Below are 20,862 nucleotides of genomic sequence, written 5' to 3'. Positions count from 1 at the left end.
CTAATGTCTCTGTGACTGTTAAGTCAAGCTTTCACATTCATTGGTAAACTTCATCTTCCATTCCACACCATTATCTTCCACCAACCTTAAAACTAAGAATCGGGGTCGGGGGTGGCTGGAGATCCGGGCATGGAAGTGCACACCTTTAATCCCAGCACTTGGGAGGCAGAGGTAGGAGGATCACGGTGAGTTGGAGGCCACCCTGAGAGTACATAGTTAATTCTGTGTCAGCCTGGACCAGAGTGAGACCCTACCTAGAAAAAATAAATAAATAAAAAAGAATGCAGGGGGTGGGGTGGCTGAAGAGATGCCTTAGTGGTTAAGGTGCTTGCCTGTGAAGCCTAAGGACCCAGGTTCAATACCCCAGTATATCCACGTAAAGCCAGATGCACAAGGTGGCGCATGTATCTGGAGCTTGTGTCCAGTGGCTAGAGGCCCTGATGGGCCCATTCTCTCTCTCTCTCTCTCAAATAAATAAATAAATAAAACTAAGAATGTCACCAGATAGCTCTCAAGAACTGTAGCAGGGATCTCCCCATGCTGCTGGAACATGACCACCTGATGCCCCTGCCAGTGTATCTGGTAAATGCATTGATTTGTGACTTTTTTTTTTATTTTGCTTTGCGACTATGCCAGCTCATGTAAACTGTTCCACAGTGGAACGTGTCATTCAGGGCAACTTGAGCCTATGCTCCCAGCACGGTCACTGCTGTCTGAGCATAAACTCTATCCTGGTCCTTTTGGAGGAACAGCAAGCCATGTCTTGCTTCAGTAGTGGACTGCAGGGTCTACAGGCCACGTGTTCCTGCTGAGGGGCAGGGAGGAAGAGGCGGGCTCTGAAGGGAGCTTGTCATGATGGCCTTGGAGTCCTTGGTATGACCTTAACATCTAGAGAGTGGGGTCTGGACAAGGCCCAGGAATCTGCAGGTTATTTAAGAAGATTTTATTTTTATTTATTTACTTATTACAGTGAGGGAGGGGGGAGGACAGAGAGAATGGGCGCACCAGGGCTTCCAGCCACTGCAAAGGAACTCCAGACGCGTGCGCCCCCTTGTGCATCTGGCTAACGTGGGACCTGGAGAGTCAAACCTGGGTCCTTAGGCTTCATGGGCATGTACCTTAACCACTAAGCCATCTCTCCAGCCCGAATCTGCGGTTTTAATATACACTTGGTAGCTCTCATGCATGCACTTTGAGGGCCTGGCAAGCAGAGACCTGCTGGAGCACACTCTGCTGGAGAGCCAGGGCCCCTGCGCCTTGAATGCAGGAGGTGTGAGGGGCATCTTTCAGTCTGGATGCTCCAGGGACCAGGGATGGGACTGAGCCGTTCAGGAAGGGACTGCGGTCCTTGCAGGGAGGCGACGCCTGGGGTGGGGAGGATTTCTTAGGAAGGACCACTTGAATGCGGATGTCATGGAGAAGACATTATGGAGTTTAAGGCATTGCCTTTCCTGCTGCTGGGATGGGAAACCAAACCCCAGCATGAGCTCCAGCACTGAAAGCGTATTAGCCAGTGGGAGCGATGGCTCAGCCATTAAGGCGCTTGCCTGCAAAGTCTAATGACCCAGGCTCGATTCCCCAGGACCCCCAGAAAGCCAGATGCACAAAGTGGCACATGTATCTGGAGTTTCTTTGCAGTGGCTGGGGAGGCCCTGGTGCACCCATTTTCTCTGTCACTCTTCTCTCTCTCCATTTGCAAATAAATAAAATAAAATTTAAAAACAACAACGACAGAAAAGAAAGCATATCAGCAGAGGTCATGTGGGGACAGGATGGGAGGAGGGTGGACTATCTGCAGCAAGAAATCTAGAGCCGGGTGTGGTGGTGCAGGCCTTTAATCCCAGCACTTGGGAGGCAGAGGTAGGAGGATCCCTGAGACACATAGTGAATTCCAGGTCAGTCTGGACTAGAGTGACACCCTAGCTTGAAAAACCAAAAAAAAAAGTTAATTAAATAAAACTAAGCCTTCCAGAATGGCACGGCAACAGCGCCCTCTTGTGGCCGGTGCGCTCACATGCTCCGTCCTTGCAGATGACCCAGCCACAAGCAAGGAGGCGACTGGAATCACCTGTCCCGTGGAGCTGGCACCGCGCCCTTCTCCCTTGATCTGGACCCGAGAGTCCCATGCAGACAGTCTGGAAAGTACAGGACATTGTTACCAGACACCGAGTGTCTAATGTCATTAGCAGTCGTTAGGACCCTCAGCGTTTCCTGCGCTCGTCCCCAGAGCTCAGCTTTGCCCTGTGTGATGTCACATCTGCTGCCCCCGATTGCCCTACCAGAGACCTTCAGTCACTGCCTCAGCTCACACCTGGGGCGGGGCATGTCACCCCGCAGGACCCACCCTGGAGAGTACTACCGCCTTCCTCCTAGGCTGGGCGTTCACCATGTTGGAACACTTCAGAATTCCATAAACAAACCAGATGAGTTGTTGTTTTTTTAAATAAGAATTTGAAGCTGGCTGTGGTGGTGCACGCCTTTAATCCCAGCACTCGGGAGGCAAAGAGGTAGGAGGATTGCCGTGAGTTCGAGGCCACCCTGAGACTACATAGTGAATTCCAGGTTAGCCTGGGCTAGAGCGAGATCCTACCTCAGAAAACCAAAAACAAATAAACAAAAAAAAAAAAAAAAAAGAATTTTAACATTGGGGCTCAATGTTAAAAATCTTGATGTATTGGCTGGAAGGCCTGGGGTTCTACTCCCCAGGGCCTGTGTAAAGCCAGATGCACAAAGAAGCACATGTGTCTGGAGTTTGTTTGCAGTGGCAATACTCTCTCTGTCTCTCTCTACCTCATTCTTTCTTTCTCTCTCTCTCAAATAAGTAAATAAAAATATTTTAAAAAGAAAAACAAAACCTGGATGTGGAGGAGCTAAACTGAGACACATACTCTGTTGAGGTGTTATGATGTTTTTTTTTTTTTTTGCTTGTTTGTTTTGTTTTTGTTTTGAAGTAGGATCTCACTCTAGCCCAGGCTGGCCTTGACTACATGTTATCCTACCTCAGCCTCCTCAGTGCTGAGATTAAAGGTGTGAACCAACATGCCCCACTTGATGGTTTTTCTTTCTTTCTTTTTTCAGTTTTTAAAATTTTTATTTATTTATTTGAGACAGAGAGAGAGGGAGAGGGAGAGAGAATGGGAGCACCAGGGCCTCCAGCTACTGCAAACGAACTCCAGACGCATATGCCCCCTTGTGCATCTGGCTTACATGGGTCTTGGGGAATTGAACCTTGGTCCTTTGGCTTTGCAGGCGCGCACCTTAACCGCTAAGCCACCTCTCCAGCCCCTGTTGGTTTTTCTTGATGGTCAACTTGACTGGTTCTGGGCTCAGGAGGCGCACCTCTGGGCAGGTCTTCCAGGGCGTCTTCAGGCGAGATTAACTGAGGACGGAAGACCCCGCCCTGGTGTGGGCAGCTCTTCCCGCGGCAGTCTGAATACGGAGAGCCCGGGGAGGCGAAGCGAGGCTGCTTCCGGCTGGCGAGTGCATCTACCCTGCCGCCGCCCTCCACGGACGCTGGAGCGCAGCGTCCTCCGCCTTCGTGCGGGGACGAAGACCAGCGGCTGCCGGGAGCAGCAGCCTGGGCCAGCCGAGGCGTCCAGCCTAGTGGGCTGAGCGGCTACCAGGTTCTCAGCCTCTCGGGAGCAGAGAGCCATCGTCGGACTGCCTGGCAAGTAGTGTGCAAGCCAGCTAATAAATTCCCTTTATAATATATAGCCATTGCACTGGCTTTGCTGCCTAGAGAACCCTGACCAGTGCAGATGGCTTCGGCCTCCTAGCAGCCCCTCTGCCACCCCTGGGGACGGGCACGAGAGCTCAGTGCTGCCGCACTTCCCGCCCAGCCCACACTCACCGTTCTTTTCCACGGGCACACTGCAGCGAGGGCAGGGCTTCGTGGTTTTCTTGATGGTCTCTTTGGAGGCCTCTTCCCAGCGGGCTTGCTCGGCGGCCCTTTCATCCACCTGGTAGGCCTGGGTTAGCAGAGAAGAAGGGAGTTCAAAGTCATGTCTTTATGACTGGGATTGAAGCTCGGGTATAGAAAATTCTCCAGGGTGGAAGCGCCTTTGGGCAGGGAGCTCAAATATGAACTTGTTGGACAGATGGTGGGCAGCTGTGGGACGGTGTGAGGGCCGTGGCGTGCGTGGGTCCTGGGGTGCTTGGCGTAGGCTTTCAAACCGAGCAAAGACGGCTAGGGGTTACAGCGTGTGGTCCTCTGTTTTGAGGTTTTGCCTGCCTACTGTGGGAATGCGTGACATCTAGCGGGTTGTTAATAATGTGGACAGAATGATAAATGCCAGTATGTGCTTCCTGCCAGGTCCTTTATTGGGTATGAAGTGAGCACAGAACCTTCATTTCACCCTGAGGACCGAGGGGTGGAGCAGTGGCCCGACCCTGGTATGTAGGAGTCAGTGTGACTCCACAGGCTTTACTTTTATTCCTTTCATTTATTTATTTGTTTTTTTTAATAAAATGATTTTTAATATATTTTATTTATGTATTTATTTATTTGAGAGAGAGAAAGGGAAAGAGAGAGAGAGAATAGGCGCGCCAGGGCCTCCAGCCTCTGCAAATGAACTCCAGATGCATGTGCTCTCTTGTGTATCTGGCTTATGTGGGTCCTGGAGAATTGAACTGGGATCCTTTGGCTTTGCAGGCAAATGTCTTAAATGCTAAGCCATCTCTACAGCCCTATATTTTTATTTTATTTTATTTTATTTTTTTTGTTTTGCGAGGTCGGGTCTCACTCTGGCCCAGGCTGACCTGGAATTCTCTAGGTAGTCTCAGGGAGGTCTCGAACTCACAGCGATCCTCCTACCACTGCCTCTCGAGTGCTGGGATTAAAGGCATGTGCCACTACGCCCGGCTTTTATTTTATTTTTTTGAGGTAGGGTCTCACTCTAGCCCAGGTTGACCTGGAACTTACTCTATAATCCCAGGATGGCCTTGAACTCACAGTGATCGTCCTACCTCTGCCTCCTGAAAGTTGGGGGCTAAAAGAGAAACTCCCCAAACCTTAGAGCCTAGTCACAGTGGCGAGTCAGGGTCAAGCTGGAGGAGTGTTTCATGGGCCTGTGTAACAGTCACCTGGTTCTCTTGTGGCCAGGGGGAGCCTTGCTCCAAGAGTCACTTGCAGCTGGCTAAGGCTCAGGTGTTTCATACCCGGGAGAGATGGGGCTAACTCAGAGGAGCAGGTAAGCTGTGGTTGTTTTCCTGGATGAGACCAGAGGCATAAAGCTTGTGGTTTCATTATCCCACCAGGCCGCCAGCAGTTCTACACAGAATGTAGACATCACTGGGCGTGTTTCGTCTCAGCACTCTGGAGGCAGAGGTAGGAGGATCGCCATGAGTTTGAGACCACTCTGAGACTACATAGTGAATTCCAGGACAGCCTGGGCTACAGCAAAACCCTACTTTGAAAAGCCAAAAGCAAGCAAACAAATAAACAAAAAACAAAAACAACCAACCAAACAAAAAGAATGTAGATATCATATCTCAGCATTCCTTTCCATGTGTAATCATTAAATTCTGTTGTCAAATTTCAAGTTGACCAGATGAGTAATCAAGCAACAGACATGCCTTTTGGGCTCTATGAGGTCTTTTCCAGGAAGGACTGATGGAGTTAGGAAGGTTGTTCCCCCAGAGTGGGTGGCCCTTCTGGTGGTGGGCTACATATTGGGGGCTCAGAGATAGCACAGGGCTCTTTGCCTGACTGCGTTACTTCTGCTGGTGGGTGCATCTACCCTACTGCTGATGTGCTTTGTGGGCACTGGAAGCCAGCTTCCAACTTGGACTGAAGACCAGTGGTTCTCCAGGAATCCTCCAGACAGTCTTGCTGCTGAGTCATCTCCTCAGCCCCCATATATCTCTTTCTACACACATGTACACGCACATGCACACACATGTGTGTACATACACACGTGTGTCTATATATGTTCAGAAAAAGTGGCAGAAAGCCGGGCATGGTGGCGCAGGCCTTTAATCCCAGCACTCGGGAGGCAGAGGTAGGTGGATTGCCATGAGTTCGAGGCCACCCCGAGACTCCATAGTGAATTCCAGGTCAGCCTGGGCTAGAGTGAGACCCTCCCTCGAAAAACAAACAAACAAACAAAAAAAAAAGTAAAAGAGGCAGAGAAAGAGTGGAATGGCCTGAACAAGGTTAAATATTGGCATGCTCTGCAATATAGGGCTCCAGAAGGGACAACTGGTTTTGTTTTCGATATTGACAATCTTTCAGGGACCGACTAGAGGCGTCTCTATCTTAAGATGTGCTCCATGCCTGGATGTCAAGCCTGGCTTCCTTATTTGCTCTTTATGTCAGACCTGGGACAGACTACTAGCCTTGGCACCCTCTCATTTGTAGAGGTTTGAGACGGAGAGCACACTCCTCCCTTCAGGAGGAAGTCACACACACACACACACACACACACACACACACACACGCACACACACACACACACACAGCTTGGTGCAGAGCTGGTGCACTGTCACAGAAATCTTTTGTGTCATTACATCACACTCTCATCTCTGGCTTATAGAGATGTAGATATTAAGACCATGGTGACTTGCATGGAAAGACTGCTGAAGCCTCCATTGGTCTTAAGTCAAATCTTTTAAGAGTAGAGGTCCTCAAGGCAGTTTGAAAAGCACATTGGTGGCTTTTCTAGGTGAAATAGTGGCTAATAGACGTAGGTATGTAAGCTAGAGCAACTTGAGATGTTTACATCAGTGTTTTCTTTCCTGCATTAGGAAATTTGTGACCTTTGGTTGGCAAAAAATTGAACAAGTATATTCTAATTCTGAAAGTCAGAAATTAGATCCAATTCCTCAAAAGGTCAGGTAGCTTCTCATTATTGAAAATATAAATGGCTTAAACATTTATTTGAGAGAGGGAGAGAGAGAGAGAGAGAGAGAGAGGGAGAGAAGTATGAGTATGGGAACACTAGGGCCTCCTGCCAATGCAAACAAACTCTAGATTCAAGGCTCGAGAGATGACTTAGTGGTTAAGGCACTTGCCTGCAAAGACAAAGGACCCAGGTTCAATTCCTCAGGACCCACATAAAGCCAGATGCACAAGGTGGTGCATGTGTTTGAAATTCAGCAGTGTCTGGAAGTCCTGGCATGCCCATTCTCTCCCTCTGCCTCTCTAGTAAATACATAAATAAAAAAATAAATCGTTAAAAAAAACTCCAGGTGCAGGCACCACTTTGTGGGTACATGGGTACTGGAGAATTGAACCCAGGCCATCTGGCTTTAGAAGCAAGCTCCTTTAACCACGGAGCCATCTCTTTAGCCCCAATGCCAGCTTTTAAATTTCACTTTGCTCATCAAAATCCAGTGCCAGATAACACTACTGCCACACCATTACTGAAGCTTGCCCTGCACAGTCCTTGCCAGCCTGTAGTCAAATAGTGATATGCTCCGGCTTGTGAGTAGCCTGCCCCCTGCTGGTGAGCAACAAAATTACACCACCACTTTTGAGTGGCCCTTGAGAGAATCAAGGTTCCTGTGTGAAATAAATAAATAAATAAATAAATAAATCATCAGCATGCTGGGACATACTGGGGTTTCTAGCCGAGGACTGGTAGACACAGACTACACTGTAAATTCCAAGCTTTCTTGAACATGCTTTATAATGTGATCTAGAAAGGCACTTAAAAAAATAGTGTGTAGCTGGGCGTGGTGGTGCACGCCTTTAATCCCAGCACTCAGGAGGCAGAGGTAGGAGGATCACTATGAGTTCGAGGCCACGCTGAGACTCCATAGTGAATTCCAGGTCAGCCTGAGCTAGAGTGAGACCCTACCTCGAAAAACCAAATAACAATAATAATAATAATAAAATAAAATAAAAAAATAGTGTGTGTATGTGTATATTCTTTCTTTCTTTTTTTTTCGAAAGAGGGCTCTAAGTTTTTCTATAATGGATACAGAATTCCCTTGGTTTGACAAACATTTGCTGGGTGTAGTTATTTGTCTTATTGTTGTGACCAAATACCCGACAAGAAGCAACTTAGGGAAGGGTTTATTTGGGTGTACAGTTGCAGGGGACACACTCCCCCATGCAGCGCAGATGGCTCTAGGAGCGAGCGGCGGCTGGCCACCCTGCCTCTCCAGTCAAGAAGGAGGGAGGGAGCGCAAGAGAGAGGATGAGGAGACAGCGCTGCGATGCACCACCTCAAGGCTTAGCCACAGAGATGCGATTCCTCCAGCGAGGATCCGCCTCCTGCACGTCCCACGGCACTCCCAAACAGAACACTCGAGCCGAGAAAGGCCATTGCACATTCAAACCCATTAGTGTCTAGGATGGGCCGGGCACTGCCGTAGACACTAGTGACCTCGGTGAACAGAGGACAACAGAAAAACCACTGGTCTCTGCGTGAGGCACTTACACAACATGGAGCCGTGCTTATGAATCACACATCGCTGTCACCCGAGGATCTTTTGCTGACACACAGATGGGGCTAATCTCCCCTCTTTTCCAGTTTCTGAGTCAGTTGGTCCGGTGTAGTGCCCCCAGATTTGTGATGGAGCCAGCTCCAGGGTGGCAGCGTTGAGGCCGCTGGCCTGGGGATCCTGTCTGAGAACCAGGGCCAGCAGAAGGTCAGTGCGTGCTGCCACCCAGGGCAGGGAGAGGACTGGGGTGCAGAGAGCCGTGCGCTATGGTCTCAGCTGTGCACGGCCATCTCCCAGTCTCCTGTAAGGCAGTGTAGCGTGTGATTCTGGGGGACACGTGGGTGAGGAAAGTTCATACTGTTGGGCTCCCATTGTGATCTGTCAGGCGTGGCAACAGCAACTGTGCCTGAATTTCATTAAGTCTTCCCCACTGTCCAACCTTGTATGACGGACGAGAACAACATGGCTTTGGGATATGTCATACTTCTATCAGGGATGAGCGCCAGTGCCTTAGCATGGGTTCCCATAGAAAAGAACAGGTGGGAGGGTATATATCCACACATGTGGGACACAGGGATTTATTTCAAATAATAATGTACCAATGGGATGGTGTGGGTCACAGGAACAAAATCCTCAGCTCAGGCCAGGGGCAGCCGGGCAGGGTTTCTGCATCACAGTCCTTGAGCAGCATTCCTTCTGGTCCAGGAGCCCTCCCCCATTCCTCTTAGGCTCTCACCAGCTGGCATGAAACCCATCTTCAACTAGCTTACAGACTCAAGGGGAAGCTCCATGATGGCAGGGGAACCAACTGGCACATGCTTAGAAAGGCCTCCACAGTGACCAGGACAAACTTGGTCGACACATAGCCGAGCCAAAGGCGACCTTCCTTTCTTGGGTCAGGTCTGTAAATCCATCCGGCCTGCTTTGCACTCCTCACAGGGCGAGGCTGGGAGCTGGTTCTGGCTGAAGGAAATAACAAGCAGGCCTGGAACACACGCATCGGTGTGGACGCGCTGTGTCCGCACGCTTGCGCCTCACCTGGCTGGATGTGTCCAGGAGCACACACCAGCCGTTCTCCCTCATTTTTAACCTGCCTGGGAACAAAAGGTTTGCGGCTAGGACGCTGCTACCCCTGTGCATCCAGGGTTCTGATTTCTTTTCCTCACTGTGTGCACTCAAGTAGCCAGGCAGATGGGTAAAGGTGTGTATCTACAATGGCCAATCCTAGTTATCTCAATTTCATTAAAAAAGACTTAGATATATAATAATTATAAATATTATAATTATTTATAATAATTATACTGTGCTGTGGTGAAACATGCATACATTGTGTAAGAATCAAAGAAGGGCATTTTATTTCATTTCTGCGTCTTGGAAACACAGCATTTTTGATAAGGGTTTAGTGCCATCTGGTGACCATAGGAGCTTTGCAGCTGCTTGGAGGGGAAAATGAGACTTGCCCTGGCAGGAATCAGTGTCTGCTCATACTGGTTGTTGCTAGCTACACGGAAATGAGCTGGTGCATCAACATTTCAACATGAACTGTGGCAGGAGAACTCTGACAGAAAAGCCAGACCGTGGTGACACTCTGAAGCAATTTCTATTGTGCAAGTCTTTTCCCAGAGAGACAGCATGACCCCGAGTCTCCTCCCAATCCACGCAACTGCATCCTGCTTGTAACATGTTCTCTGGTTAGTGCAGCCGCACGCAAACTCTCCTGAACTGTAATTTTCTGTTTGTAGTTCCCAGTCACGTACCCCAGAATTTTAACCCACCAATAGTGTAAAGAACTTAAGGTGATGTTAGACTGCCTGCCATACTACCTAAAAAAACTCTGAGTCAGGGCTGGAGAGATGGCTTAGCAGTTAAGCGCTTCCCTGTGAAGCCTAAGGACCCCGGTTCGAGGCTTGGTTCCCCAGGTCCCACGTTAGCCAGATGCACAAGGGGGCGCACGCGTCTGGAGTTCATTTGTAGTGGCTACAGGCCCTGGTGTGCCCATTCTCTATCTATCTGCCTTTTTCTCTCTCTGTCGCTCTCAAATAAATAAAAATAAACAAACAAAAAAACTCTGAGTCATCAGAGCTCAGTGCTCGGGCTTTGGATGTTATTGCCCTGAGTCCGTGTAGACATGAATAAATCTCTGGATTCTCTACTCTTTCTCTAGTGCCAGCTCTGTGTGACTCAGTTTCCCATAACAGAATGATGGAGGAGGGCAAAAGTTTTAAGTAGTCATCAAGCCAGGCGTGGTGGAGCACACTTTTTGTGGGTTGTTTGATGCAGGTGTCCTCCATAAACTTGGGTGTTCTGAATGCTAGGTTCCCAGATGGTGGATATTTGGGAATTAATATCTCCTGGAGTCAGTGTACTATTAGGGATGGGCTTATAGGTATTAGAGCCAGTTTTCCCCTTGCCAGTGTTTAGCACACCCTCCTGTTGCTGTGGTTCACCTTATGTTGGCCAGAGGATGATGTCCACCCTCTGCTCATGCTATCATTTTCCCCTGCCATCATGGAGCTTCCCCTTGAGTCTGTAAGCCAAAATAGACCTTTTTTCCCCCCCCCAAAAGCTGCTCTTGGTCAGGTGATTTCTGCCACCAATGCGAACCTGACTGTAACAGTAAAGTTGGTACCAAGAAGTGGTGTCATTTGCTGCTAGACATATGACTGTATGGCTTTGGCTTTGTAGAGCTGATTTTTAAGAGGAATGTGGAAGGATTTGAAATCTTGACCTAAGAGATGCCTTACAGTGCTGTAAGTACAGCTTGATGGATTATTCTGGTCAGAGTGGAAAAACCTGAATGTAGTAGTAAGTATGGACTGTGAGATTTGGCTTGTGAGGGTGAGAAAGAGCTTTGCCTGAACTGGGCTAGAAGAAGTTTGCGTGAGAGGCTTGCTGTTATGCACATGTCCTGAGAATTTATGCAGGGTTGCATTGTGTAGAAATGGGCTGGTGTGTGCAGAGAGATATGGAAAAGAAAAAATGTAATCTTTAGGCCAAAACTTCTGCCTATTTAGCTGCAATTGTGTGAGAGATTACAACTATTGAGATTGGGCCAGCTGACCGGCATTGGGACATCAGAAAGAATGTAGTCTTTTTTTTTTTTTTTGGTTTTTCGAGGTAGGGTCTCACTCTAGCCCAGGCTGTCCTGGAATTCACTATGGAGTCTCAGGGTGGCCTGGAACTCACAGTGACCCTCCTACCTCTGCCTCCTGAGTGCTGGGATTAAAGGCATGCGCCACCACGCCCAGCTTCTGAATGTAGTCTTTTGAAAGGGGCTGAATGCTGAAGGAATGTCCTGTTTTTCAAAATCTGTTTTATTCCCTCCTGGATCAACAAGTTGGCACCCTTATATTGTGGAGTATAAGAAATGCAGGAAAGAGAGGGTCAAATTGGATTTGCAATGTGGTCTTGTGTTTTGGAAATGATCATGGGTGGTCTGAAACAGGTTTGCTGGATACCTGCATGGAGACCTGATGGAGCCGTGAGGATTGACCATGGATTGCAGTGGAGACCCAGTGGAGATGTGGAGACCATGAGATGGCTGCTAAGGCAAGCTGCTGGCCCCAGATGAAGTTTTCCAGGACTGTGAGTAGCCTAGCTGGAGGGGCGGAATTGTAACTCCAGCTGAGAGGTGATGGGGCACACTTCCAACCGTGAGCTAAAAGAAACCTCTTTCTTCATAAATTACCTAGTCTCGGTTATTCTGTTCCAGCAGAATTTTCTATTGTAAATTAGGAGACTGTGTGTGTGTGTGTGTTGTGTAATTTATTTGCAAGCAGAGAGATAAAGAGAAGACAGAGACAGAGAAAATGGATGCACCAGGGTTTCCCACCACTGCAAACAAACCCCAGATGCATGTGCCACTTTGTGCATCTGGCTTTATTTGGGTCCTGGGGAATTGAACTCAGTTGTTAAGCTTTGTCGTTAGGCCTTAACTGCTAAGCCATCTCTTCAACCCGTGATTAAGTAACTCATAACTTGTTTCTGTTTCTGTAACAAAATAACTGAGACTAGGTAATTTATAAAGAAAGAAGTGTGTGTGTATGAAAGCACATTTTCATTTGTCTTTTCAATTTTATCTTACATTTTTTTCCTCTATATACTTAGCCTGACATTTTTAGCATCTAGCCTTAAGAAAGCCTAAAACCTACAGTTTTATCATTCTGTAGTACTTTATGACTTGTAAAATACCTCACATATATCCTCATTTCATTATTTATAGTTCAGTAGCTCTTACTGGCCCCAAGTGGCACAGAGGAAAGGTTGTAAGCATTTGAGTGACTTGCCTGGGAGCGAAGGAAATCAAACTGATTGTTTTGACGACCAGCCCAGGGCCATTTCTGCTCCACAGAAAACCCTTTCACGCAGGTGAACTGCTGTGGAAATGTTCCACAGAGCGCCCGGTGTTGTCCTTGGCATTAATTTAGCTCCCGTAGACGAGACGGAGGGGCGTGTCAGGAAGACGGGCTCACCCTAACGGAGATCTGTCACCGACCTTTGGCACCGCCTGGGCCTCACTTGGGCCACGTCCTGAGTAGGGAGGAGAAGAGCATGGATGAGGATGTTTCACCTAATCCTACAAGTCACTCAGGAAACACATGCTTAGATAGTGGAACCCCGCTCTCCGGGGAGACAAAATGTTACCGTTTCTCAACTTGAGGACCACATTTGTATTCCAGCTGCCAGTGGCCAAGAGACCTCTGCAGGGGGACACAGGGCTAAAAATTCTCAAGGGATGTTAATGTTCCTGAGCCACGGCTATGCCACTGTCCGTCCCCCTCAGAGGGAGGTGCAGCTCCTGCTTGGCCTCTGATGAAGGATTTGAGCCATCTGGGCAGGGACCGTAGTCAGGGACAATCAACTGGAGACAGGCAATGCCGTAGCCCAAGGCTGGTTCCCTCCTCTGGGAAGCTCTATGTGTCTACTGCTCTGCCCGCTGCACACCTCTGTGAAGACAGCCACCTGGAGCCACGCCAGGGCCTCCAGCCACTACAGACAAACTTCAGATGCGTGCGCCCCCTTGTGCGCCTGGCTTACGTGGGTCCTGGGGAATTGACCCTGGGTCCTTAGGCTTTGCAGGCAAGCGCCTTAACCGCTAAGCCATCCCTCCGGCTCCCGAGCTTGACATTTTGAATGGCCTACTTTATCTAGTTGCCTCTTGGTTAGATATCGAGTGTCGGCATCACGTGGTCGCTTCTCTCAGCCTGTCTTCCAGCTCTCTGTCAATCGAGGTGGCCTTGTCCTCACCACTTTACTTCCACTGTCACAGTCTCCAGCCCTGTGAGCTTCTGGAGCCTCACACGCAGGGTGGCCTCCTGTTCTTCCTATGTCTTTTTCTTTTTGCTGTGGTTGGTGTGTGTGTGTGCGCGTGTGTGTGCACATGTGTATGTGTGTGGACATACCTGTATGTGAGGGTGCGTGTTCACGTGCATGCAGGTTGAGGGCAGAGGCATTGGGTGTCTTCTTCATGCACTCAATCCTTATTTTCTGAGGCAAGGTCTCTCGCTTGGACTCAGGGCTCGCTGCTTTGGCTGTTCAAACCAGCCAGCCTCGGGGGCCCCTCGCCACCTGAGACTACAGGTGGGCCACGGTACTCAGCCAGCATTGACTTGGGTGCTGGGATCTGAACCCTAGTGTCCATGTGTGCAGACAAGCGTTTCATCCACTGGGCCTCAGCCTCTCTCTGCCTTCTTTTTCTTTTTTGTTCTTTTAAAAATAATAGTTTATCTATTTATTTATTGGAGAGAGAGGGAGAGAGAGGAAGAGGCAGATAGAGTGACAGAGAGAATGGGCGTGCTAGGGCCTCTAGCCACTGCAAACAAACACCAGATGCATGAATCACCCTGTGTATCTGGCTTTATGTGGGTACTGGAGAATTGAACTCTGGTCCTTGGGCTTTTCAGGCAAGCACCTTAGCCATCAAGCTTTCTCTCCAGTCCCTCCAGGTTACTTTCTGAGATAGGGCATTTGGCTGGACCTAGAGCATACCGACTGGACTGCACCAGCTAGCCAGCAAGGTTAGGGAGCCTCCTGACCTTGCCTCCTGGCTCAGGGATTCGAAGCACTGCTGTCTTCTCTGGTGGGTTCTGAGAATCGGGACTCAGTTCCTCTTCTTGTGCAGCAAGGACTTTACCCACTGAGCCATCTCCCCAGCCCAAACGGTGGGCTTGGCTGAGACCCAATAGGGAAGCTGCCCTCAGTCCCTTCCTTCCTTTCTTCCTTCATTCCTTCCTTCCTTCCTTCCTTCCTTCCTCCCTTCCAGTATGCCTGGGGGCTCCAGACTCCTGCACCCATGACTCAGAGGCATTTTCCAGGGCAGCTGCCTTACTGGTCGTGCCAATAGTCCTGGAATACAAACTTCATTTTTTAAAGTTCATTTGCATGTGTGTGTGTGCACACGTGTGTGCATGAGTGCACCAGAGGCTCTCGCCACTGTACATAAAGACCTGTCTTGCTTTGTATCGGTAGCTGGGGAATTGAACCTGGCCCAGCAGACTTTGTAAGAAAGCACCATTAACCCCTGAGCCATCTCCCCAGCCCCCTAGGATGCAAACTTTAAAAAGCAAGGAAATCCCAGCACACAAGAGGCCAATGTAGGAGGAGAGCTGTGAGTTCAGGGATATTCTGAGACTATAGAGTGAATTCCAGGTCAGCCTGGGCTACAGTGAGACTTTACCTTGAAAAACCGAAAACAGCAACAACAAAAACCAAAGTAGAGTCAGATCCTCTCCTGCTGGATAGAGCAGTAATTTTTTTTTTAAATTTTTATTAGCATTTTCCATGATTATAAAAAAATCCCGTAGAGCAGTAATTAAGACAGCCGTGAGGTCTGGAGTGGGTCACCAAACAGCCACGGGCTAGGCTGTGGCGTCATGCTGGGTTCATTCAAATAGACAGACCTTGTGGGATTAGAAGTGTCTGTGGTGGGAAGCGATGGCACACGGAGCTTTCTGCAAGCTGAGAAGTGACTCCCGTACTCTGCCCTGAAGAATTGTGCGTATTCGAAGCAGAGCCGCTGGCCTGCTGCTGACCTTATGGAGATGGAGTGGAGGGGCGGCAGCTGTCCCTCATAGGGCATTTTCTGTTGTTGCTGTCATTATTTTGTAGGAAAGACAGAAGAAAGGTGAGCTATGTCTTTGTGCTCTTATCAAAATACTGGGAGCTTCCTGAGTCGGATCAGGCTTGTACTATTCATGAGGGTTAGGTCCTTTGCTAGCATCCGAATCTGCCATCCCTGGCAGAGTACTTAACCAGCCAGCAACTGCTCAATTTTCTCTCCCTTTCCAAATGCAGAGTGAAGAGTAATTGTAATTCAGTGCTGTTGCTTCTCAAGGACTGAAGTACTCACCAGTGCTGGTCCATTTCCCGAAGGCTGGGTACTTATCAGCTCTGCACCCCGGGCTGCCCTCCCTCCCTCCCTCCCTCTAGCTGCCTGTAATCAAAGTCTATCACAAACCTTGTGATGAGGCTCGACGTGAGGTGCATCTGCAAGGGATTTGTAAGCACACACGCTACAAGTGTGCATGGATTTTATTTTCTGTATATGTACGTGAATAGGTGTGTGCAGGTTGCAGTGGGCATGTGGTGGCCAGAAGTCAAACTTGGGTATTGTTTCTTAAGTGGTGTCGCCGCTTGGATTTTTCTTTTAAAGTTTTTTAAAATTTAGTATGTGTGCAAGTGCGTGCGTACAAGCACTGGGGCACACAGTGTGTGTGAGAAGGTTAGAGGACGAGTTTTTGGACAGTCCTTGCTTTTCATCTGGCCTGAGGGAGGGTCTCTCCATGTGTCCACCACTCCTCCATTCCAGAACATTCTCCCATCTCTGCCTCCCCTCTCCACATCGATGCATTGGGATTCCAGAAGCCCGTCATGGATTCTGGCTTTTGTGTGAGGCCCGGGGGTCTGAACTCAAATATTCAGTGGTGTGTGGTGAATGCTTTATTCATTGGGCCATATCTTCAACCCCACTGTGTACTTCTTTTTTTTTAATTAATTTATTTATTTATGTATTTGACAGAGAAAGAGGGAGAGAGAGAATGGGTGCACCAGGACCTCCAGCCACTGTAAAATGAACTCCAGACATTTGTGCCCCCTTGTGCATCTGGCTAACTTGGGTCCTGAGGAATCGAACCTGGGTCCTTTGGCTTTGTAGGCAAACGCCTTAGCCGCTAAGCCATCCCTCCAGCCCCTGTGTACCTATTTTGAGGCAGTATTTTTCACTGGCCTGAAACTTGTCTAATTAGGCTAGATTGGCTTGCCAGTGCGCCCCAGGGATCCACCTGTCTCAGCTTCCTCAGTGCTGGGATTACGTGTCTGGCTGTTTTACTGTGGGTTCTGGGGATCAAACCTAGGTCCTCTTGCTTGCAAATCGAGCACTTTGCTTGCTCAGCTATCTCCCCAAGCCTGTACATGATTACGCATTATCCCAGGTACAATGGTGGCTTTGTTCCTGTAATTCAGGGCTGGTTCAGGGAACTGTCGCTTGGTATGTGCATCTTACTTTTTCTCTTATGATTCAAAATATTACGGAGACAATGAACAAAACAAAGCAAAGCAAAACAAACAAAAAACCCAAAAACTAGCCTGGAAGCAACCAATTCTTTCACAGCACATTTTCAACTTCTTAGTGAGGAGAAAGAGTGGGGGTGAAGAAGGGAAGTGTCCTCCATGCAGACCTGATGGAAAGACCTGTGGGTACAGCGCATGGGAAGAATGTGCAGCTGACTCTCAGAATAGAGGAGGCGTGGGTGGGGGAGGCTTCATGGAGCAGGAAGCGCAGTATCTGGGTCTTTAAGGCCGACTAGGAGCCTAGCAGGCAGACACAGACGTACTACCTTCTTGGGTACTGTAGGCTTATTAGCCAGAGAGGGGACGATGTTACAATCCACCTGGCTCAGGACAGCCACGGACATTGCTTTCCTTTACAGCTTTAGACGGTGTTCAGGAGCCTCAGTTTGCCCTGCTGTGAAGTAGGGAGAGTAACCTCCAGCGCTTAGAACCGCTGGGAGAAGGAGTCTACTTCTGTGGTTTGTAGAGCAAGTCCTTTGTTATCAGTGAGCCCGGGGCTGGGTTTAGTCTGTGGAAGGAGCTGGGGCTCAGGAAGACTCCGAGAAAGCCAACGGGACTGGACTCTCATTAGGGGGTGATGGATTGATCTTCTGTCATGGCTTCCTCAAACTCTCAGCACTTTCAACTTCAAGCTTGTTCAATATTTTAAAACCAATTTTTGAGCTTGGTTTCTTTTTTTTGTTTTGTTTTGAAAAAAAATATTATTGCATGAATCAAAAAAAAAAATGCACTAAGTTTTGGGTCAAGTGGCCTAACTGATTGGAAAAGCTGATGGGGCCCCAGGACAAATGGGCTCGTCTGGCCGGAGAATTTAATACCGAAGAACAGAAACTGATCAGCTCTCAAGGGAAGAGCGTGGGAGAGGGAGGGGAGCGAGACTGCGCATGTGCTGAATGCAAAGGGAAGCGTGACCAGGGCTAGTGGGGTGTTTTGTTCGTGTCAGCGGAATTGCGACATGGGGACTGGAACTCTAGGTCCAAGGTCGGGCGTGGGGGTTGCAACTATGTCTTGACTGCTAGTGGAGGAAATGTTGTCCTTCCCAAGGCTGTGGGCCAGTGTCATTATACAGGGTATCTCTGCACGGACATCTCTGCTGTTTGAGTGAAATGCAGGCAACATAAAACAATGCAGCTTTATGAAAATAAAGCCCCTCTGTTCTGTTACCCAAAGGGACTGGCTTTTGCAGTTTGATGAAGTAGCTTGCTTGGTCTGTCCCTTTCCACCCCAGGACTAGCCGTGGCTAAGTAAGAAAACTTGGACGTTGTGATGCGTTAGCCCACTGTGAGCGAGCGCGGGACATTCCAGATGCTCCCCCCGCTGCCCCATGAGATGGCTGTGCACAGGTGGCTCTCGGTGTAGGTGGACAGTGTGGGATACCAGCAAGAGCTCAGAAGGGGGAGAGCAGTTGAGAGGTCCCTCCATACGCCCTCTCTGCTTTGGTCTCATTGCGGGCTCTGCTGTGACTGTCCGCCTCTCCTGTCTCCAGACCCCTCTCCTATGGCTCTGGCTCACAGGTCACAGCACCGTTTCCTTCTCCAGCTCCCTCTGTCCTAGGGTGGCTTGACCCCACCTGACGCTGACCACAGGCCATCTTTCCCATGAATGGTTCTTTTTTTCTTTTTCCCAAGGTAGGTAGGATCTCACTCTAGCTCAGGCTGACCTGGAATTCACTATGTCGTCTCAGGATGGTCTTGAACTCACAGCGACCCTCTTACCTCTGCCTCCCGAGTGCTGGGATTAAAGGCGTGCGCCACCATGAATAGTTAGTTCTTTGTGTTCCCAGCTGAGGTGTATTGTCTTCCTGTGGGACTCTGAGCGAATCCAAGACTCAGCTAAGAATCCGAGTTCAATGGTTTGCTTGTTTTCAAATAGGAGGACTGGGAGGTTGACTCTGCGCCCAGAACCTAGATGCACTGAGCTCTACACTTGATCCCAGCCCCAAAGGCCAAGAAGCGAGGCAGGGAACCCTAAGGGCACTGTGACATGCATCAGCAGCCCCGCCTTGGGATCCTACATTGAGTGTACAACCTTGTGCTCTCTAACAAAGTGACAGGAAAGCTTTGAGAGTACGGACTCTGTCCTTCATCCCCAGCTTGGAACAATGGCTTATGTAGTAGAGATGTTTCATATGTATTTGTACATAGGATAGTATGTAGGCAGATGATTCATATGTATTTGTACATAGGATAGTATGTAGTAGAGATGTTTCATATGTATTTGTACATAGGATAGTATGTAGTAGAGATGTTTCATATGTATTTGTACATAGGATAGTATGTAGTAGAGATGTTTCATATGTATTTGTACATAGGATAGTATGTAGTAGAGATGTTTCATATGTATTTGTACATAGGATAGTATGTAGTAGAGATGTTTCATATGTATTTGTACATAGGATAGTATGTAGGCAGATGATTCATATGTATTTGCATGTAGGGGCTGGAGGGATGGCTTAGCAGTTAAGGCACTTGCCTGCAAAGCCAAAGGACCCAGGTTCAACTCCCCAGAACCCATGTAAGCCAGATGCATAAGGGGGTGCATGCATCTGGAGTTCGTTTGCAATGGCTGGAGGCCCTGGTGTGCCCATTCTCTCTCTCTGTCTACCTGCCTGTTATCTCTCTCTCTTGCAAATAAATACATAAAAATAATAAATAAAAATATATTTGTATTAATATGACATATACTATACCATAACTGTTTCATGTATATATTTGTATGTAGCATGGCATATACTGTAGCATAGATATTTCATATATATATTTGCATATTGTTTAGTATATGCTATAAATGTTTCATATATATACATTTTTAAACTTTTTTTTTTATTTGTTTCAGAGCGACAGACACAGAGAGAAAGACAGATAGAGGGAGAGAGAGAGAATGGGCGTGCCAGGGCTTCCAGCCTCTGCTGACAAACTCCAGACACATGTGCCCCCCTTGTGCACCTGGCTAACGTGGGACCTGGGGAACCAAGCCTCGAACTGGGGTCCTTAGGCTTCACAGGCAAGTGCTTAACCGCTAAGCCATCACTCCAGCCCTGTTTCATATATTTTGTACAGAGTATAGTATATAGAGGTTTCATATATATATATATTTGTACATAGTATAGTATATACCACAGTATAGAAGTTTCTATATGTATTTGCATATAGTTTAGTATAGGCCATAGATGCTTCATATTTATATACAGTATGGCTATGCTGTAGAATAGATGTTTCTTATGAATTTGTATGTAGTATGGTATGTAATATAGTATAGAAGGTTCATACATAGTTGTGTATAGTATGGTGTATACTGTAGCATAGATGTTTCACATGTATTTGCTGAATGACGCCATCCCTTTTATTATGGCACACTCAGCTCCACCTATTTAATGTCTACACAGAATCTGTCTTGGGCCTGGGAACAGGTAGAAGGGTATAGCTAGAGAGAGGCTTGTCTGTGCCTCTGCCCACAGTGTACCCTTTCACAGTAGGTTTTTTGTTTTGTTTTGTTTTTTCGAGGTAGGGTCTCACTCTAGCCCAGGCTGACCTGGAATTCACTATGGAGTCTCAGGGTGGCCTTGAACTCATGGTGATCCTCCTACCTCTGCCTCTTGAGTGCTGGGATTAAAGGCCTGCACCACCACGCCTGGCAGTAGTTTTTTTTTTTTAATTTACTTTCTTGGTTATGGACATACTTAGTTTGTCATCACCATGTGTTGGTACCATCTTGTCCCTCCTCCATGCCCCTTTGCCAAAGAGGCCCTCCTCAATGGGGACACAAGCCATCCCCATGGGGACTGTGGCGTGCATTGCGGGGGCAGCAGTCAGTAATGGGGGAAAGGCAGTGTCTCTGGGCCGAACATCCCAACTTGCATCCCTAGCAATCTTTCCACCCCCTCTTCCGAAAAATTCCCTGAGCCAT

The 20,862-nt window shown here is 48.3% G+C and overlaps 1 protein-coding gene across 3 annotated transcripts in view; it reads right to left on the bottom strand.

Moving 5' to 3' along the window:
• Prkn (parkin RBR E3 ubiquitin protein ligase) overlaps positions 1 to 20,862 on the bottom strand; it is a 1,150,905-nt gene that overhangs the window by 10,025 nt on the left and 1,120,018 nt on the right. For all 3 annotated transcript variants that reach the window (XM_045158191.1, XM_045158190.1, XM_045158192.1), the window contains one exon: positions 3,851 to 3,968. In XM_045158191.1, coding sequence (XP_045014126.1) covers positions 3,851 to 3,968 — 118 coding nt within the window. The remainder of the gene's footprint in view (positions 1 to 3,850; positions 3,969 to 20,862) is intronic.

Source organism: Jaculus jaculus, chromosome 9 (assembly GCF_020740685.1).
Source record: "Jaculus jaculus isolate mJacJac1 chromosome 9, mJacJac1.mat.Y.cur, whole genome shotgun sequence".
NCBI lineage: Eukaryota > Metazoa > Chordata > Mammalia > Rodentia > Dipodidae > Jaculus > Jaculus jaculus.
The sequence above is the reverse complement of the archived record's forward strand: the minus strand, read 5'-3'. Positions and strand labels throughout refer to the sequence as shown.